Source organism: Notamacropus eugenii, chromosome 7 (assembly GCF_028372415.1).
Source record: "Notamacropus eugenii isolate mMacEug1 chromosome 7, mMacEug1.pri_v2, whole genome shotgun sequence".
NCBI classification, from domain to species: domain Eukaryota; kingdom Metazoa; phylum Chordata; class Mammalia; order Diprotodontia; family Macropodidae; genus Notamacropus; species Notamacropus eugenii.
In genome coordinates, this window is record NC_092878.1 from 125715372 (window position 1) to 125733744 (window position 18373).

The following is an 18373-nucleotide window of genomic DNA, read 5'->3' on the forward strand; positions in this document are numbered from 1 at the left end:
CATATATACATACACATATGTAATATATGTATATATGAATGCTTTGGAGATTGTGGGGGTTGGAGGATAAGAGAAAGGAATGAAGGAGCCTAGGTTATACTTTGATCTAGCATCAACTATAAAAGACTGCTGTGAGCTATGTATGCTAGTTAGAGAAAAACAAGCAGTCTTAGTCTTGACTTAGCCTATCCTCCTTACAAAGTGTCTTTTGGTACCATTGTCAGAAAGAGAACATTGGTCTGGGTGGACCATCAGTCTTATCCAATATGCCATTTCTTAATGTTCCTTCCAATAGCATGCCTTTTAATATCAGCAAAGCGGGGTCATTTGGGATTTGGTTCTCTTTCTTTCCCAACCATAAATCTTGTACTCAAAGACACAAAGGCCTCTCTACATCTCTAGGATGTATTAAATAGCCTGAGTTAAAATAAAAAACTTTAAAAAAGGATACCAACTTGATTATTAAATGCATGATATTTTAAAGAAAAAATGGAAAGAATAATGAAAAAAATCATGGGGATGGGGAAAATTTGGGACGTAAATACTCAGAAAAGACTCTTCCAAAGTTTATATTATAATTTTTCCCAATTCATTAGCAGAGTACAGATTTGTTTCCTTATAAATAAAAAGTGCAATTAAAAATGCTAACATGGCCAAATTCAACGCTGATTTTAGAAAACTCCTAAATGAGCTTTTTAAGACACTATTTTCTTATTTCACTAGATTTCTTTTCATAGTCTCCCTCACAAAGATAAGGGATGCAGAGGGCTAAACAGATTGAATAATCCCAAACAGATAAACATATATTTTTAAAAGGCTTTGCACATAAAAGAAATGAACATGCGCAATTGTTTTGGAAAAAAAGTTAGTATAGTGCTGATGTTTTTCATGTATAGCACTAGCATCTTTAATTGAAAGGACAAAAATACAAGCTTAAGATTTTTATGATTCTCTACAAACTGCCAGTAGACTTGGTTTAGAAAAAAAGACAATCAAAAAAAAAAAACAGAAAGAAAAAAAGACAATGTCACATCTGAAGGCAAATTTGCTAATTCTGGATGAACACCATGTGTTTCAGTTTCATTTCTGGCACTTACCTACACAACTGCATGACGGGAAATCATATTGGGTCTTGACAGGTGTATCCAATAAATTTTTTATAGGGGTATCTAGTAACTTGGAAGGTGACTCTAAAAAATGATTGAGAACAGAACCAGCTGTTCTTTTTGTGGGTGTTTTTTCAGAGGAAGAAGCTGTTTGCTGCTCTGATGGTAGAGCATGCCCATTAAGTTCTGAAGCACTGGTATTTCTAGTTAACACAGTGACTGGCCCCGCCATTTCCACTTTCACATGCTTTTGTGATTTGATGGTAAGGGCCTTGTGATCAAACAGGGACTTAACCTGAATCTGTTTCAGCTGCTGTTCCATGGTCTCAATGATGCTCTTTTGTTGTGTCTGATCATACCCCAAGTGCTGAACTTCTTGCTTTCCTGCTTTCTTTAATGCTTTGTTTTCTGGCACTCCAGCCAAGGAGCGCATACAGGCATTGGGCTTAGCTCCAGCTTCCACCTTAATTGGCTTGAGCATCTGTCTGTGGCAAGCCTCCGCCTTAGCCTGCTGCTCTTGCCTTTGCAGGAGGTGCCACCGAAGAGCCGCATGCTTTTGGAAGTCCTTCTGTGGAGGTGATTGAATGTGACCTGCCCTCTGTTCTGGGCCAGGCCGGGGAGTTGGCTGGTGATGCAATGAGTACCTTTGCTGAAGGTCCTGGGTTGCCTGCTTGCTAGGCAAGTCTTGGTTCTTACTGTGATATCCCTGTGGCTGTTGCGGGGGTAACTGCTGATGGGTCGATACTTGCTGCATGTTACGTCCCTGTTCTTGAAAGCACCCATGAGACACACCTGGCTTTGAAGGTGTATTATTTGGAAAGTATTGCATATGTTGCAAATTCTGTGTTTTGTTTCCTATGAGGAATTCAGAATTGATGGCATTTTCTTTCCTCTCTAAAGTCAAGTGCACGTTGTTTTGGCATGAAAGCTGCATGTTGTTTACGTTGGATTTCAGAATCTGGCTATAAGAAGAGTTTCTACTATTGATATTATGTCCCTGCTCTACCCCCACATGTGTATTATGAGACAGGAACTCATTTGCCTTGCTATACTGACTGTCAGAATGAAGGCATCCCTCCCTTTTCATCTGGCCAAAGGAGGGCCTCTCTCTCTGTTGTTCATTGCTACCATGTGAATGAGGAAAAGTCTGGGCCCCTGGTTCTTTATTCTTCCCTTGGAGTTTTTGCTGCTGATGGTTTAGAGGGAGGGGCATGTTTGGAGGCAATTGTACCTGAGCTGCCTGTTTTTGCAGCGAAGGCTTTGAGAGGTGGGAGGGTAAGAATGGCTCAGTCTCTGCAGCCTGAGGATTCAAGTGTGGCTGCTTCAGTGTTGGGCCTAAGGGTTTCTCGGTTTGGTGATCTGGTCTTGCCTGAAAAGGAAATTTTGGCATGCAGTGCGTCTGCACATGGGCCTGGAGTGGAGATTCCAACTTGGGAAGGGGCATTTGGGGTGAAGGCTTTTGGAACTGGTCCATCGGGGCCTGAGACTGCACTTGGGCACTCTCCATTTGGTACATCTGGGGCATCTGATCCTGTTGCACTGTTTTCTGGATGTAAGTTTGCCCTGGGGTTCCTTTGGATATGTTGGGGCCCCTGGTATATTGTTTTGAGGTCATCTGATCAACTTTATTGGATTGATACTGAAGCATCATCCTCAGTAATTCCTCCTTAGACTTTGGGTAAGACTCTCCTTGATGAAAGTGAGAAGAAGTCAGCTCAATCCAGCCTGGTTTCACATATGGCTGAGTTTGTAGTATGTGTTCTTTTGCCTCCTTCATCTCCTTCTCACTTGGTATTTCTTGGTCTCTTTGTCCAATCAGCTTCTGGTAGTGTTGCTGGAGATCTCTACCCCTTCCAGTGACTTCTGGTCTCTGACTGAGCTGTTCAGACACTGGCTTTCTTTCCTCAGAGCGTGAGGGAACTGTCGATGCCATCATGGAAGCTGGCATTTCATTTCTGTGGACACAGTTATTCTGAGGCTTCTCTGGAAACATCAACGATTTGGTAGCACATGTGGATAGGTCAGGACTCTGGGACAGCCCCTCATTCTTCATTTCCCTTAGAAGACTTTCTTCACTTTGGCTAGGGTAGTGATAGGGTTCCTGTGTCATCTCATCATGCAGAGTGCTTTCCATTTCTGAGGGAGGTTGAGGAACTGGAGGAGGAGGAAAAGGAAGAGGAGATGATTGGGGTGGTGGTGGAGGTGTGGCGGCGATGAAAGAATCCTTAGCAAACACAGAGTTTTGCTTCAAGTAAGCTCCACTCATTTTAGCTTGCTTGGAATACCCATCAGAGGTGCCACCAGGAATTTGAAGGTTGTTCCTAGCACCTAGACAGAATTCTTCACCAGGTACCAGCTCCGTGGTTCCTTGGTGATTACTATTCTCTACCGGAGAGGGACATATCTCAAAAACGGATTTTTGTTGCTGCACCTGTTGTTCTGGCTTCTGAAGGGGATAACTACCTGGCATTGTAGCTGGTATACTGGAGTTATCAGCATTGCAGGCCTCAGGCACCACTGTAGCTGGTACCTGAGGCAGCTCAGAGTTTGAGGTCTGTGAGGAGTTGATCTGCCCTGAGGTATGGGATGAATGAGTGACCTCATAGGACAACTCATTAGTAGCCTGACTGTTAATGGCATTTACGTGAGATGTGGTTTTCTGCATCACAATGGAAACATGGTCTGGATAATATGGAGACAGTGTTTTTTCCAGGAGTTCACCATGTGTGTTTTCCATAGAAGAGGCAGAAACTGTAGCACCATTAGGCATTGGCACTGCCTTGTTTTTAAGATATAATACAATGTTTTTGTTCGAGTAACTAGCATTTTTCCTCTCCTGCTCGTTTTGATTTTTGAATTCTGGGTTTTCAGTCCCACTGCAGTTATGCCTTGCAGAGCAGGGAAAGTCTGAGGTTGATTCTTCCTGAACGGGGAAGTTCACAGGCACCTTGTTACATGCATTGGAGACTTTTGGTTGACTGCTGATTTCACCTTGATTATTTCTCTCTTGGGTTCCCCCGAAGTCATCTCTTTCCCCATTGACATCTTGATCTTGTTTCACTTTCTTGTTCTGATGGAATCCAGAGAGGGAAGGCTCACTAGATGTACGTTTTATCCCCCCATTTTGCATACATTTGGGATACTTTCTATCTTCATGTATGAAGTGTGGGCTGACACAATTTTTCTGACTTCCCTTTGTAGGGGGCATTCCATAACTGTTCTTGAATGATAGCCACTTATTTTCACCATTTACTTCTGGATGAGGCCTCTCTGTTAATGGACTGCCATTCTGTAGCTTGACTGCCAATGACTCTGGTTGGCAAAGGTGAGAAGGCGGTGGTATCAGGAATGGACTTAGTCTGTTGCCCTCAACATGGCTGATTCTATCCTGTTCCATCTGGCTTGCTTCGGGGCCATCCACAAGGCTGCCCTTTAAAGGTATCCTAAAAGAGAAAGGAAGGGAAAGAAAAAAAGGCATGTAAATTTGTTAATATATACTAAATACTAATAATTTTACATAATAATAATGATGATACTTTTTTCTATACAGTTGTATAATCTGTACTCCTATTTTCTCACTATGAGTTACCAAACCAATTGAACTTTACAACCTACCAGCCGCTATTTATGAATGGTTTTTCCTCCATCTTCCCTTTAATCTATTGCAATCAGTTCTTAGCTGTTCATAATAGTGGGGTGGAGGGCATGAAGATATTTAGTATAAGCAACGAAGTAAATGTTTATAGTATCCGTCAATAGTTTCAGATCATTGCCCCACTTTCAGAAACATTAATGAGCGGCGGCAGCAACAAAAGAGGGTCACTTCTTTTATCATTGTTCACTTTAGCAACAGTGAATGGTAGAGATGTTAATGAGTAATTCAGAGTTTGGAAGGTTGAGGAAAAGGAGGAAAAGAAGAATGACCACTAGATAAACCACAGTTTGCTTAATGTCCCTGGATAAGGGAGTATCATTTGGATGTTCTGTGCTCTTTCCTTTAACTAGGTTATTTAATCATTTATATTTAAGGTTATAAACCAATAAACCCATAAACATGTTTTTAGGTTTGTTATTTTCTCTTTTTATTTCTTTTGTATTGATTTTTGCCTTCTTCCCTTTTTAAGTAAGCACCATAGCCCTTATGCCCTGTTATTTACTCCAAAGTCTCTCCTCATTCTCAAAACATTTTAGATTTGAAATCTATGAATAGAAATTATATAAAATAATGTGTTTAATTTTTTTGACTACAAAATGCTCAAGCAAAACGTTACTCCTATTGGGTAGAGAAACTAAGCCACAGAAAAAGGAGACAGAAGTAGGAGATTTGTTTGTTTATGGTGTTTTACTTCATGTTTGGGTAGGGAAATTTCAGTTTATCTGTTTAGCTTACAAAACGTAATTGGGGAAAATACCCATTTTGAGGAAGGCAACTGCCTCAGATTCAGGAAAATCTTATGCAATTTAAAGAATCTAAACAACTTTTCAATAATTAAGGGATAAAGAGGCAATACCTTGGTGATAGGGATATAGGATCTTAGAGAAGGACTGCACCTTTCAAGTAAAAAAAAAAACAGAAATTCATTGGCCAACTTTTTACCTACATACACACACACACACACGCACGCATGCACGCACATGCACACACAGAGAAGTATGTACATTATGTATGTGCTTTTTGCTCAAAGATATACTTTTTTGAATGCAAAGAATTAAAATTTAGCATAACTATTCTCTTTTACATTCATTAAATAATCAAAAACTGAATTCTCAAAGAGATTAATAAATTCAATATATATATATATAAAGAAATAAAGGTCACAAAATTTATTTTGATAGACATTCTTCAGTGTAGTGGTAATTTCAAAGCTAATTTAGCTCATCAACATAGAGATTCTTTTTATAGAGATAAACCCCATCAATGAATATTAATCCAATTTTGCTGTTGTTCATGCAAGCATTATCCTTATATCAATTACTCATATGAACTCTTGTGGTTCATTTTTCCAAGGGAGGGCGGGAAACTCATACAAGAATCTAAGTTTCTTTGACATAGAGTGCAATTTTATTAGTGTGTCAGCACTCTGACTTAGAAGATTATATCAAGTAAGCTTGCCAATTCAAAGCAAGAAAAAGATGCCTGTCTTTCACTCCCCCTTTCATTCCTTTCTCCACTCCTGCCCCTACTCCCTCCTCACCCCTCCCAAACCCCTCTTCAGGTGTCTGACAGCATCATCTTTGGTACCATTTAGAGCCATCATTCACTGTATATTATATACACAACAAGCCAAAGTCTTGGCTGTCTCTCACCTATTGCCTTTTATAGAGACATGCTATACATGAGCAAGAAACCCCAATGTTTGACCTCTTCATTTTTTCTTACTGTTAGAATATTAATCATTAATCTTTTTTTAAATTGCTATTCATCCAATATTTTAAAAACAGAAAAACTCCATGTTTTACATGTAAATACAGAGATTCAAAAGTTTTCCTCTCATATGAATGAAAATTTCTGCTTATTAAAATGATTTTTACTACTTAAAAATGGCTATACTGCAAAGGCCAACATTCTATTCAAGAGAAGTAATTCTACTTAAGATAGCAGTTGGACGATTTATAATCCTAATGAACTGAAAGCTATTGCATGAATATTCCCATAATTTTGCTTTTGGCTTTCTAAATCTTTACCTATGGCGCAAATGCCCAGTGGTAGCCTAATAGAACGTCATAAGAGGCAAAGGTTTACCCTACTGACAGAGGAATTGGAATTAAAGGGTCATTTACAAATGCAAATAAAATATAAAAAACAGGAACAGACTGTTGAAATATCAAACTAAGTATAGTTTAGTATAAATAGTACTAGTTTTAGTATGAAACAAAGTGTCAGTTTTTGAGATGGAAATATTCTTGAACGATATTACTTCTCACAAAAAGAAGGTAGAAGTAGAGGTACCCATTATCAATTTTGTAGGCTCCGAAGGTTAATCAGGCTACTGTCTCACAGGTGTCTAGTGTACTACCACTACACCTGGAAGATCATCATATTTTGTAATTCCTTAAGGCAATTTTTGTCACTTTCAGAGTGGGATTATTTGTGCTCTTTTAATTTTATTTTCTCCACTGAAGAACACCTAATTTATACAACATGCAATGCATATTTGAGTACTACTCCCTTGCTCAAGTGAATATTGAGAAATACTCCTAAGAATAACTTTTAGGGATTGGCACATGTGAAATTGCTGTATGTAGAATGATTTGTGCTGAATAAAGTTATTTCTGTTGACATCATCTTCTAGTTAGATAATTCTTTTTTGACAATAAGGACAATTTTACAATAAGAACAATAGGCATTGGCTAATTAAGACTACTCTAATACCTGTCCTTGCCTGAAACCACTAAGGTCCTTTCCCTGTTACCTATATAAAGTTTATATGAAAATTAAGTTATTTTTCCCATTGAGACTTTGTGAACAGTAGGCAAGACCTAGGGTAGCTTGATGATGCAATGTATCAAATGCTGAGCCTGGGGTCAGGAAGACCCAAATTCAAATCCAACCTCATACACCTATTAGCTGTGTGACCCTGAGCAAGTCACTTAATTCTGTTTGTCTCAGCTTCCTCACATGTAAAATAAATTAGAGAAGGAAACAGAAAACCACTTCAGTGTCTTTGCCAGATACTCCTAATGGAGCCATGAAGATTTGGACATGACTAAATAACAATAAAGAAAGACATGACAATTGAAGGTATGTCTCATGGTTTATATTCCTAAAAAGCCATTATACTTGTTTTATTTTTTTATTGAAAAGTACACATACAAAATTCAGTTCACTGACAAGGTGGTAGACAGGGTGGCACAGTAGAAAGACATATGGATTTGGAGAGGAATTGAGTTCAAATTCCAGTTCTGTCACATTCTATGTGACCTTAGGCAAGTTATTTTACCTTTCTGGGCCCCGTTTCCTTATTTGTAAAATCAGTGGATTAGTTTAGATGCCCTCTAATATCCTCTCCAGTGTTAAGACTACTCCATCACTTTACTAGGCAAATACCTTCTTCATGCGACTTCCTTTGGCTAGATCCTATCACAGATAGGATAGATAGTCTTTGGATAGCTCCTATTGTTACCTAACTTCAAAGAGCTTCTATTTTATTGGGAGAGATATGTCTACACATAAATGCATGCGCACACACACATATACACACACTCACATAGTCAACTAGGTGTATTGAGTGCTAGCCTTGAAGTGAAGATGAGTTTAAATCATGCCTCTGATACTAGTTTCATGACTCTAGAAAAGTCAATCGATCTCTCTCAGCAAGGACCTTTTCTATGTAATTTCCTTTGGATAGACTTTTAATGTTATCTTCCTGAATCAATTCATACCATTCCTTGTTTTGCAGCCCATCATTTCCATCTCCTCCCCACAGGTAACCTGGACTCAACCTCTGCATTCTCAACTCTGATCAGTGAGGTTTTGCTTTAGCTTCCATGGTTCTGAGTCTATTTGTTTCCATGCCTCCAAGTATATTTCCAGCCCTGTTCAGTTCTCCTTTATGTGTTGTCTTTTCCCATTAAAATGAAAGCTCATTGAGAGTAAAGACTGCTTTGCTTGTTTGTTTTTGTATCCCCACTTCTTTACACAGTGCATGACTGTAAAAATTTAATATAGTCTCTAACTATCCATCCATCCATCCAAACAAAATTAGGAACTTAAACTCTGCTTTGTGAGGAGGAAGACAGAACATGCTGCTAATATGCTATCAACATTTATCTTCTACCATCTAGATTATTTATTAATTTATTATATATGTATGTGTGCATGCATGGTATAGATTTCTTGTTTAAAGTTGAACTGAGGGGCAGAACCAAGATGGTGGAGTAGAAGGATGACCTGTAAGAGCTCTCCCCACACAGTCCATGAAATACCTGTAAAAAATAACTAAACAAATTCTAGAGCAGCAGAAGCCACAAAACAACAGAGTAAAAGAGATTTCCAGTCCAAGGCAGCCTGGAAGGCTGACAAGAAAGGTCTATCACACCAGTCTCAGAGTGGAGCACAGAGCATGGAGCCCAGCCCAGCCCTGGCCACATAGCATGGCTCAGACATGACTGGAGCAGACCTGAGGGGGCAGAATCCCCAGCACCAGCTGCAGTTCCCAGATTACTCAACCAACAAATGCCAAAGACAGCTTCAAAGGTCAGTGAGAAAGCTTTTTCACCTGGGTGAGAAGGGTGGCAGCATCTATTTTTGTCGACCTCTGCCTAATGACCCTGAGGGAATCTAGTGGCTCAACTGGGTCTCAGCCCTGAGTGGCAGACCTAGAGTGAGGAAGAGTGCTGGTGTGCTGGAGCTGAAGGCCGTTGTTGTGGAGAGGAAATCATACTAGCAGATCCTGGACAGAAAAGCTTGCAGTAGCTCCCAGACCAGAGCACAATCAGAAGAGGAGTAAGCTCCTTTCCCTTGATTGCTCCCCCTTGGAGGAACTGAGAACTTACAGGTCCCCAGAGTATACCCTCCTCTTGACAAAGGAATCAAAAGTCAAGAAACTGGCTGAGAAAATGACTAAAAAAGGGGAAAAAATAAAAGTATAGAAGGCTACTTTCTTGGTGAACAGGTATTTTCTTCCATCCTTTTGGATGAGGAAGAACAATGCATACCACCAGAGGAAGACATAAAAGTCAAGGCTCCTGCATCCAAAACCTCCCGAATAAATATGCAATGGTCTCAGGCCATGGAAGAGCTCAAAAAAGGATTTTGAAAATCAAGTAAGAGAGGTGGAGGGAAAATTGGGAAGAGAAATGAGAGAGATGCAAGAAAATCATGAAAAGTAGGTCAGCAGCTTGCTAAAGCTAAAGGAGACCTAATCCATCTCGCCCTCCAAGAAAAGAAAGAAGATGGGGATATGGGAAGGGAGGCAGTGTGATAGAAGGGAGGGCAGATTGGGGGTGTTTTGGGGAGGGGGAGGGAAGAGATGGGGAGAAAATTTAAAACTCAATATCTTGTGGAAATGAATGTTGAAAACTAAAAATAAATAAATAAATTGAAAAAAGAAAGTTAAAAACTATTTTTTCATGTAATTAAAAAAATAAAGTAATAAAAGCATGTATTAGGGCAAAGAAAAAAATAAAGTTGAACTGAATGAATCAGGGAAGGTAGTAGATGGATTTCTGGCTTTCATGACACTGTAATATTTGGGTACAAACACATTATAGTAATATTGATAAATGTTATTCAGGAATAGAAGGAAAAGCACAAGAGTATAGAAGCATCATAGGAGTAGTAAGAGAAATCTCATTTGTAAACCTTCTTTACAATTTTCAGTCTTAAGGAATTCTTTATGTTGATATACATGGAATACAACTTTTTAAACCCCATCTTCTTTGTTTCTTGTTGAACTGAATTTTTAATCTAATGGCCAAACCAAAAAAAATCATGATATATTAACCAAATTATGATCAAGTGGGATTTATACCAGGATGAAGAGCAAATGAGAAGAACCAAGAGAACATTGTACACAATAATAGCAATATTGTTTTAAGAATAACTTTGAGTTACACAGAATGAAGCAGAACATTTTCTCTTGTGTTTTGTTTTAGTTTTTCTCCTGGTTTCTCCCATTCATTTTCATTCTTCTATGCAACATGACTAATGGGTAAATGTGTTTAATAAGAATGTATTTGTAGAACCCATATAAGATTGCATGCCATCTTGGGAAGCGGGGAGAACATCTAAGACTTATAAAAATTGATTGTAAAAAAGTGAAATAAATAAAAAATAAATAACAATAATACATTAATGTATTATATAATAAATAAATTATAATATTATATATTATATTATAAAGCAAATAATAAAGAAAGTAATAATTAAAAAAGAAAGTCTATGTAATAAATAGTACGCATTATAAAAAAAGAATGACTGAATAAGTAAGCATTTTGACAATTATAAAAACCCAAATTAACCATAAAAGACATATGAAGAAAGATACTATATGTATCCAGAGAAAGATTTGATAAATAGAAGCATGTATAGAATAATTTTACATATACACATATACACACATATATACATATTATATATGTGTATGTACACATATGTATGTGTGCATGTATATATGTGTTTATATATTTATATATAAATATAAAAATTTGTGTCTAATGCTAGCCATCTTGGGGGCTGGGGGTGGGGAAGGAAATTTACATGACAACTTTGTTGCATATTTCAAAAGAATAGCAAGTTACACATAATAGATTTGCAGTTTCAAGTCCAATCATTTTTTTAAAAAAATTATACTGTTATAGAAATGCTTGTTTTATTCCATAAATAAAAATAAAATAAAAATTTAAAAAGAAACAAAAGGAGAAACTACATTAAGGCAAAACAAAAAAGAGAAACATTCACCAAAGTAACAGTAATAGCATTGCTTTTGTCAAAGAGCCAAGATGGTCCGAGGAAAGGAAAAGTTAGTGCTATGGAGGTTTCTATTTTTAAAAAATTTAAAATCATACTTTACTATTACCTACATAGATTTATTTTTTGGGTCTGGGATATTCTTATTTCAGGCCCTGTAACTGCAGAGCTGTGATGATTAGTATGACAACATAAAGAACGTGGCAATTCACCTATCTTTTAAACAGCCCATATTTCCCTTGTAGTTTGATAGGTAGCTGCCTCATCTTTTTCACTGTGTTCTGGAACTGGAAAGCTCTACAGTAAAAAGCAAACAACTCAAGATCTTAATGTTCTTGACCTGGCATCTGTGAATTTGATTTAAAACAAACTATATTCCAACATATTAATTTCCTTCGTAATTCTATGCAACTGATTTTATGCACTAGAAACATGATTTTGAGAAGAAGTTAGTAGGCTTCACCATGCTATCCATGGCATCCATAACACAAACAAGGTTGTCAATCCTTATTTTAAAAGAATATCCATTTATCCCTTCTTTCTCTGAATGTAGATAGTGTCCTTCTTCATATGTTCTTTATAGCTGATTTGGGTCTAGACAAAATAACTTACTCATTAAAAGTTGTAAAACAACATTCTTGTTACTATATGTAACGGCCTCTTGGTTTAACTCATTTCACTCGTCATTATTTCATGCAAGTCTTTCCCTGATTTTATAGTCAGTGAGCTCATCATTTCTTATAGCGCGGTAGTATTCTGTTATAATCATATTCATTCTCATTGTCCAGAGAAAGAAGTGACCAATAGAAGTTGCATATAGAAGAATTTTATATATGTACGTTGCGTATACACATATATTTATTTATAAACACACACTTGTTTGTGTCTAATAGTGGCCATCTCTAGAGTGGGGAAGGGGGAGGGGAAGGAAGGAAAAATACATTAAAAAAAAGATTATCCAATACACTTATCTGCTTGTAGGCAAGACTACACTGTGGCCCGGAGAGGTAGTTGTCTAGGCTTTCTTCAGACTTTGAAGGATGATGATTTCTAAACACTCTCCAGTAAAGTACTCTAGGGTGTAAGCCTTTTATCCAGAAAGTTGTCTTCCTAACATTAGCTCATTCAACAATTTAGTACTATGGACCTTCTATTGTGCTCAGGTAACCTAGGCTATGAAGAGGAGATTATTCCTGCACTAAAACATATGGATATGTATGTGTGCATGCTCACATATATGTGTTTGAATATATACACATATATGTAGAGTCAGTTCTACTATAATGTGTGTTTTGAAAATGTGAGTTTGTTCTGCTATGTTTGATGTTAAGGAACATTTTGAACATAACATGAATTCCGTGTTTGCTTATGTATGATTTCATCCCATAGCAGCAGAGTGAACCCAGAAAGCTACACCCAGCGGAATGAAGCTGAACAAACAAAATGCACACAGGCACACACCTCAAACATCTACCAGCCACCTCAGTCCAGCATGTGTTGTAATCCCGTAAAGGTTTTCATTTGTAGCCTTTAGTATATTAAAAAAATTTCAATATTGCAAACATGTCTAAGTGCTGGATTATCGTATATCTTCTTGTGCAGTTGGAGCTGTGGGTATAGGAGGACTGGTCTAAATCCACCCCACCCACCAAACCCCAACGTTCCTCCATGGCTGAGCCCTGCCTCATCTCCTTGCTTCACAGCCTTGCACTTTGCCAACCTGGCCTTATGAGCACAAGGCTTGGGATTAGTATAGGTCATAGACTCTTGACACTATTTATTATAGTATGTACCTATTTCTTAGCCATTTAACATGTATAAAACTGTACTTCCATTTGTATTAGGTTCCTACCTTTCTTTTAGCTGTCACTAGTTAAGTTTTTTGAATGTTAGGTCCCAATCTCATTTTCCCCATATTCCCTGTGGTTTTTACTGAGTAATTTTTGCGTAGCGTAATGACTTTTAGGAATATGTATGTATGTGTGTATAATATATTATATCATATTATACATATGATATAATATATATAACATAATATATATTATATATAGTAATATACTATATTATACATCTTTTTTATAGAAAGTGTGCTTATTTTAAAGGAATTTACAATGAAGGGATTATGAATCTTGGATTAAACATTTAAAAAAACCTGTTCACTTTAAGGCTATGTTCAAATGTATTTTTTTGATAATACAGAAAACTCATCTTTGAAAATCAGAACACATTAACAGAAAAAGCACGATAACTTCATTGTTTAACATTTGTATGAAATAACTGCTAAAGAGTCTGCAAAAATGCACACTTAGAACATGTGATTATTAAAAAATATATACCATCCCAAGATTCTGTAGAATCACCACAAGGAGAGGGCCAAGCAAGGCCCCATTGGAAACACAGCATACTTGTACGAGTCTCAGTAAATAAAGTAAATGCCAATCTCCCTGAAAAATGGGTGTGTTTGGAAGAATTCTATGAGGCAGATCTAACAGATCTGACTGTGTGTATATGCATATGTGTGCTCTCTCTCTGTCTCTGTCTCTGTCTCTGTCTCTGTCTCTCTCTCATTTCAGTGAAACAAAAGATCACTTTTGATATCCACTTTTGATATCCACTTTTGATATCACTTTATGATATCCAAATCCCAATCCTTCAAGTGAAATAATCCATTATAGTGGAAAACAAACCAAAAATCTTGATGCTTTAGGTAAAAATTACTTTTCTAGCATGTATAAAATAAGGAGAAAAATAAGTAAAAGTGTTATTAATTCCATTAGACATATCTGTTAGTAATCAATTAATAAACATCCAATAAGTGCCTCATATGTATCAGGTACTAAATTGGGCATTGAAAATACAAAGAAAATCATAAAATGGCTCCTAGCCTCAAAGAGCTTATATGTATATACAGATATACTATTATATATTTGACATGTATAAAAATAAGCAGCTGGATGGCATAGTGAATTGAGTGTTGGAGTTGGAGTCAGGTAGATGAGTTTAAATCAAGCCTCAGATGTGTAATAGCTGTATGACCCTGGACAAGTTACCCAACCTTTCTCAACCTCAGTTTCCTCGTCAAAAAATGGGGATAATAACACCAACTTCCCAGAGTCATTGTAAGGAGATGAGATGCTATATATGTAAAATATTTTTTAAACCTTAAAGTGCCATATGAATGCCAGCTATTACATGTATTTCCATATGGAAGAGGCAGCTAGGTGGCTCAGTGGATAGAGTGCTGGACCTGGAGTCAGGAAGACCTGAGTTCAAATCTGACCTCAGACATCTGACCAGCTACATGACCCTGTTTGCCTTAATCTACTAGAGAAGCACTTTAGTGTCTTTGCCAAGAAAACCCCATGGACAGTATTGGTGTGTTATGGTCAACAGGATCACAAAGAACTGGACACAATTGAATGACTGAATAATATTAGCTATATATACATATATATGTATATATGTGTATACACACATGTATATATGTTTATATATAACATATAGTATATATGTGTATGTATATGCACACACATATATGCATACACACACATATATATATATATATATATATATAGGTAATGGGAAGATGGTACCATTCAGCAGAAGAAAAAACTTCAGACTTAAATGCTTACGATTCTTATTTCACTGTAGGAAAGACTAGATAATAGAATTCTAATGATCAAACTCTTAAATAGGAGCGATGTAGTTTTTTAGTCAGTGATGTTGAGAGTGTTTTGGACATTTCACTGATTACTGAACTACTGCCTTGTTGAAATTATACTTTCTCAATGAAAATAATTGAAGAAACATATGAACACAAAGAACATGTAGGAAGAGTGAGCAGTACGTGACGAACAGCTTGGCTTCTATACAGATATCTATAAAATATAAAGATACTTAGAATAACTCTTGTCTCATTTGTTGAATTGCTTTGCAAACCACACACACATACACACACACAAACACACATATGCTATCACTGAAGAAGCATGAAGAACTATATCCAATAAGAAGGCTCGGATGGGTTGCAGTTTGTCCAGATGGAAGGAATGTACACAGAAATGAAATCACAGGTCTGTGGGAGCATTGAAGGACTGGATTACTATCACTACTTGGGAAAATGCCTGCAAGTGTATGTGCCTGCTTCACTATAGTATTTAGAGTATCTTTTCATACATCACATAAACCTCAAAAATTAAGGGTTCAAATTTTCATATAGTACACAGAAAATCCTTAAAAAAATAATCATCTATAGAAATTATGAATTTAGTAATTACTTAGGTGTGGCAAATGTTAGTTTAATTATGCAAATTCACATTTTAGAGACAAAGTAGCCCAGAAATAATCTTGCAGATAATTTTGATTCCTGGGTCTATCATCCTAGCTAATCATGCTCTAATGTCTGATTTTACATGAAGTCACTTCATTGCTTCTGTTTCCAACAACTAAGAATACAATCAATTATTTAGGAAGCAATAAAATCATCACTGTAACCATGTAATGTAATTTAAACATGGAAGAAGCAAAATCATTCCAGTTTCGGAATTCTGAATTCCAATAGTTGCCAGGCACCTGAAGCTTGTGTTTCCAATGTCAGGAACACAAATGTAAAGCATTCTCATTTCAGTGTGAAGGAGGAACACTGCATCTTTGACCAGAGGATGACACTTGCATCTGAGAAAGCCAAACCAGGTTTTAGATACAGCAGTTATTGACTCTGCGCTTGATATGGTTCCCCCCCACCCCACCCCATCAAGCATTAATTTATTATAAATTCAAGTCGCATCAGCAGCATCTGTGAAACAATTACTCCATCTAGGACTGGCTCTGCAGTCTAATCCATCATAATTATGACTGGCCTCTTTGAAGATGCTATGATGCATGACTTAAAAATAGCACATTACTGTGCAAATGGGCTGGCATCTTATTCCACCAATATGCATTTGGGGTTGTAATTCAACTCAACACCATTTGACTTCTTAGGAATCAAGAAGGAATGTGGATGCATCTCTTGCCACATAAAACTGTAGATGGTACTCAGTAATTATGTAAAGGGATTTTTGAGGGGGAGGGGAGAGGTATTTTCATTTGAGAAATAACTGACATCCTGTAAACATATTCCTTACAGACTCATGTCATTCCTTTTGCTGAAGGGAAGCGTCTGTTCATAGGCATGATGATAAGACACCACATCTTCCTCCTCCCCCTTCTCCTACAATTCAGTTCAATTCAATTCAACAAGAATTTATTAAATGCCTAATATGTGCTGAGAGCTTTGGCAGTTTGACTTGTTTTTTAATAGACAAAAACTTCTATGACCAGCAATTCCCAAAACCCTGAGCCAAAAGGAAACATGTTACTCATTAATTTAGTTTATCTGTGGAACCATTTAACATCATTTATTTGATGTGAACGGTTCCTTTGTAGGCAATGTGTCTCTCAACAGCAGCCAGAGGTACCGTTCTGGATAACAATTTTGGGTCGAATTTTCCCCCTCTGTATTCATCAAATTCCCACTCTCAGGAGTCTTACTTTCTACCTTAAACCTTAAGTAATGTGACTGTTAAATAGTTGCCATGTTCAATCCCAGTATTGGTGGAAATGATTTGATATCAGGAGCAGTAGACTTGTGAAACTTAAAACAACAGCAAAACCTATGCCAATGCAACTTTAAGGTTGCAAACTAAAATCACAAAGAATCAAAACCTTTCCAGGTTCTTGTACGAAAACTAGCCTACCCAAGCTATACAGGGATTGCAATTTGGATTCCATGCTTAATAGATAACATATGTCCTAAGCAGAGGGAATGTGGGCTAAGTCATATCATTATAGTAATCTTGACTTTTTGAACTCCTCTTCCTGTAAGAATTCAAGACCAAGATTTTGGGATTTTTTTCAGGTCCCTAATAAAGTGAAGAGTGAACCCTTTCCCTTCAAAGAGAATTGAGAAAATCTGCTTTATCCTTGATTCCAGACATCTGCACATACTAAGCAGACACATTTGTAAGGTTACTTATAAACAATACATTTTAACTCTGGGGCATGAACAGAAGGACCTCTGGGTTTGTAGCTTTAAACTGGATCTCCTTATCTTAGGCACAGAGACTGGACCTTGGATTTCAATGCAATTGGAAACATCTTGGTGAGGAGGTCCCCCTCCCCTCTCCAAACAACATCTTTATATAGTAATAGCTGTAATCATTTAAGATAGTTCCTATTACTTAACAAATGAGCATCCTTCACAAAACAAAAACTAGAAGAGGATCCAAATGAATAAATGTGCTAACTGTTCTTCTCTTTTAGAGATATTCCCAAGTTATATTGGAGAAATGTCATTATTAAGATTAGAAAATAATTACACTAATATCCAGTGCAGTGCCACATACCCAGCAGACTCTCAAATATTAATGGATAATGACCCTATGGTCAAGGCAACTGGGTAGTACAATGCATAGAGTGCAGGACTTGGGAGTCAGGAAGACCTGAGTTCAAATTCTGCCTCAGATGCTTACTTACTGTATGATTCTAGGCAAATTACTTAACTGCTACCTGACTCACTTTCCTCACCTATAAATTGGGGATAAATTGTCATGAGGATAGAATGAGATAACATGAAGTATTTTGCAAACATTAAGGTGCTATATAAGTGCTAGTTATTATTATCATTGCCACCAATACCAGCACCACCATCATCAAATAACGCCCTCCTGGAAAATTTCATAGTAGGGCTTCTTTGTCATATTAAAAATTTGATAGTGTTGAACTGTACTGCACTCAACAGTTTGCACCTCAGTCTTGTTCACCCATCTCTTTTCTAAAACATATACAATGACTGTGGCCCTATAAAGTTAAACTT

At 37.1% G+C, this 18373-nt stretch overlaps 1 protein-coding gene across 3 annotated transcripts in view; it reads right to left on the reverse strand.

Annotated features, from left to right (window-relative positions):
* TET2 (tet methylcytosine dioxygenase 2) overlaps positions 1-18373 on the reverse strand; it is a 159695-nt gene that overhangs the window by 35041 nt on the left and 106281 nt on the right. For 2 of the 3 annotated variants that reach the window (XM_072623078.1, XM_072623080.1), the window contains exon 4: positions 1098-4549. In XM_072623078.1, coding sequence (XP_072479179.1) covers positions 1098-4503 — 3406 coding nt within the window. In that variant the 5' untranslated portion in view covers positions 4504-4549. Of the gene's footprint in view, positions 1-1097; positions 4550-5617; positions 5658-18373 lie in introns of all 3 variants that reach the window. The other variant, XM_072623079.1, reaches the window with a different exon arrangement.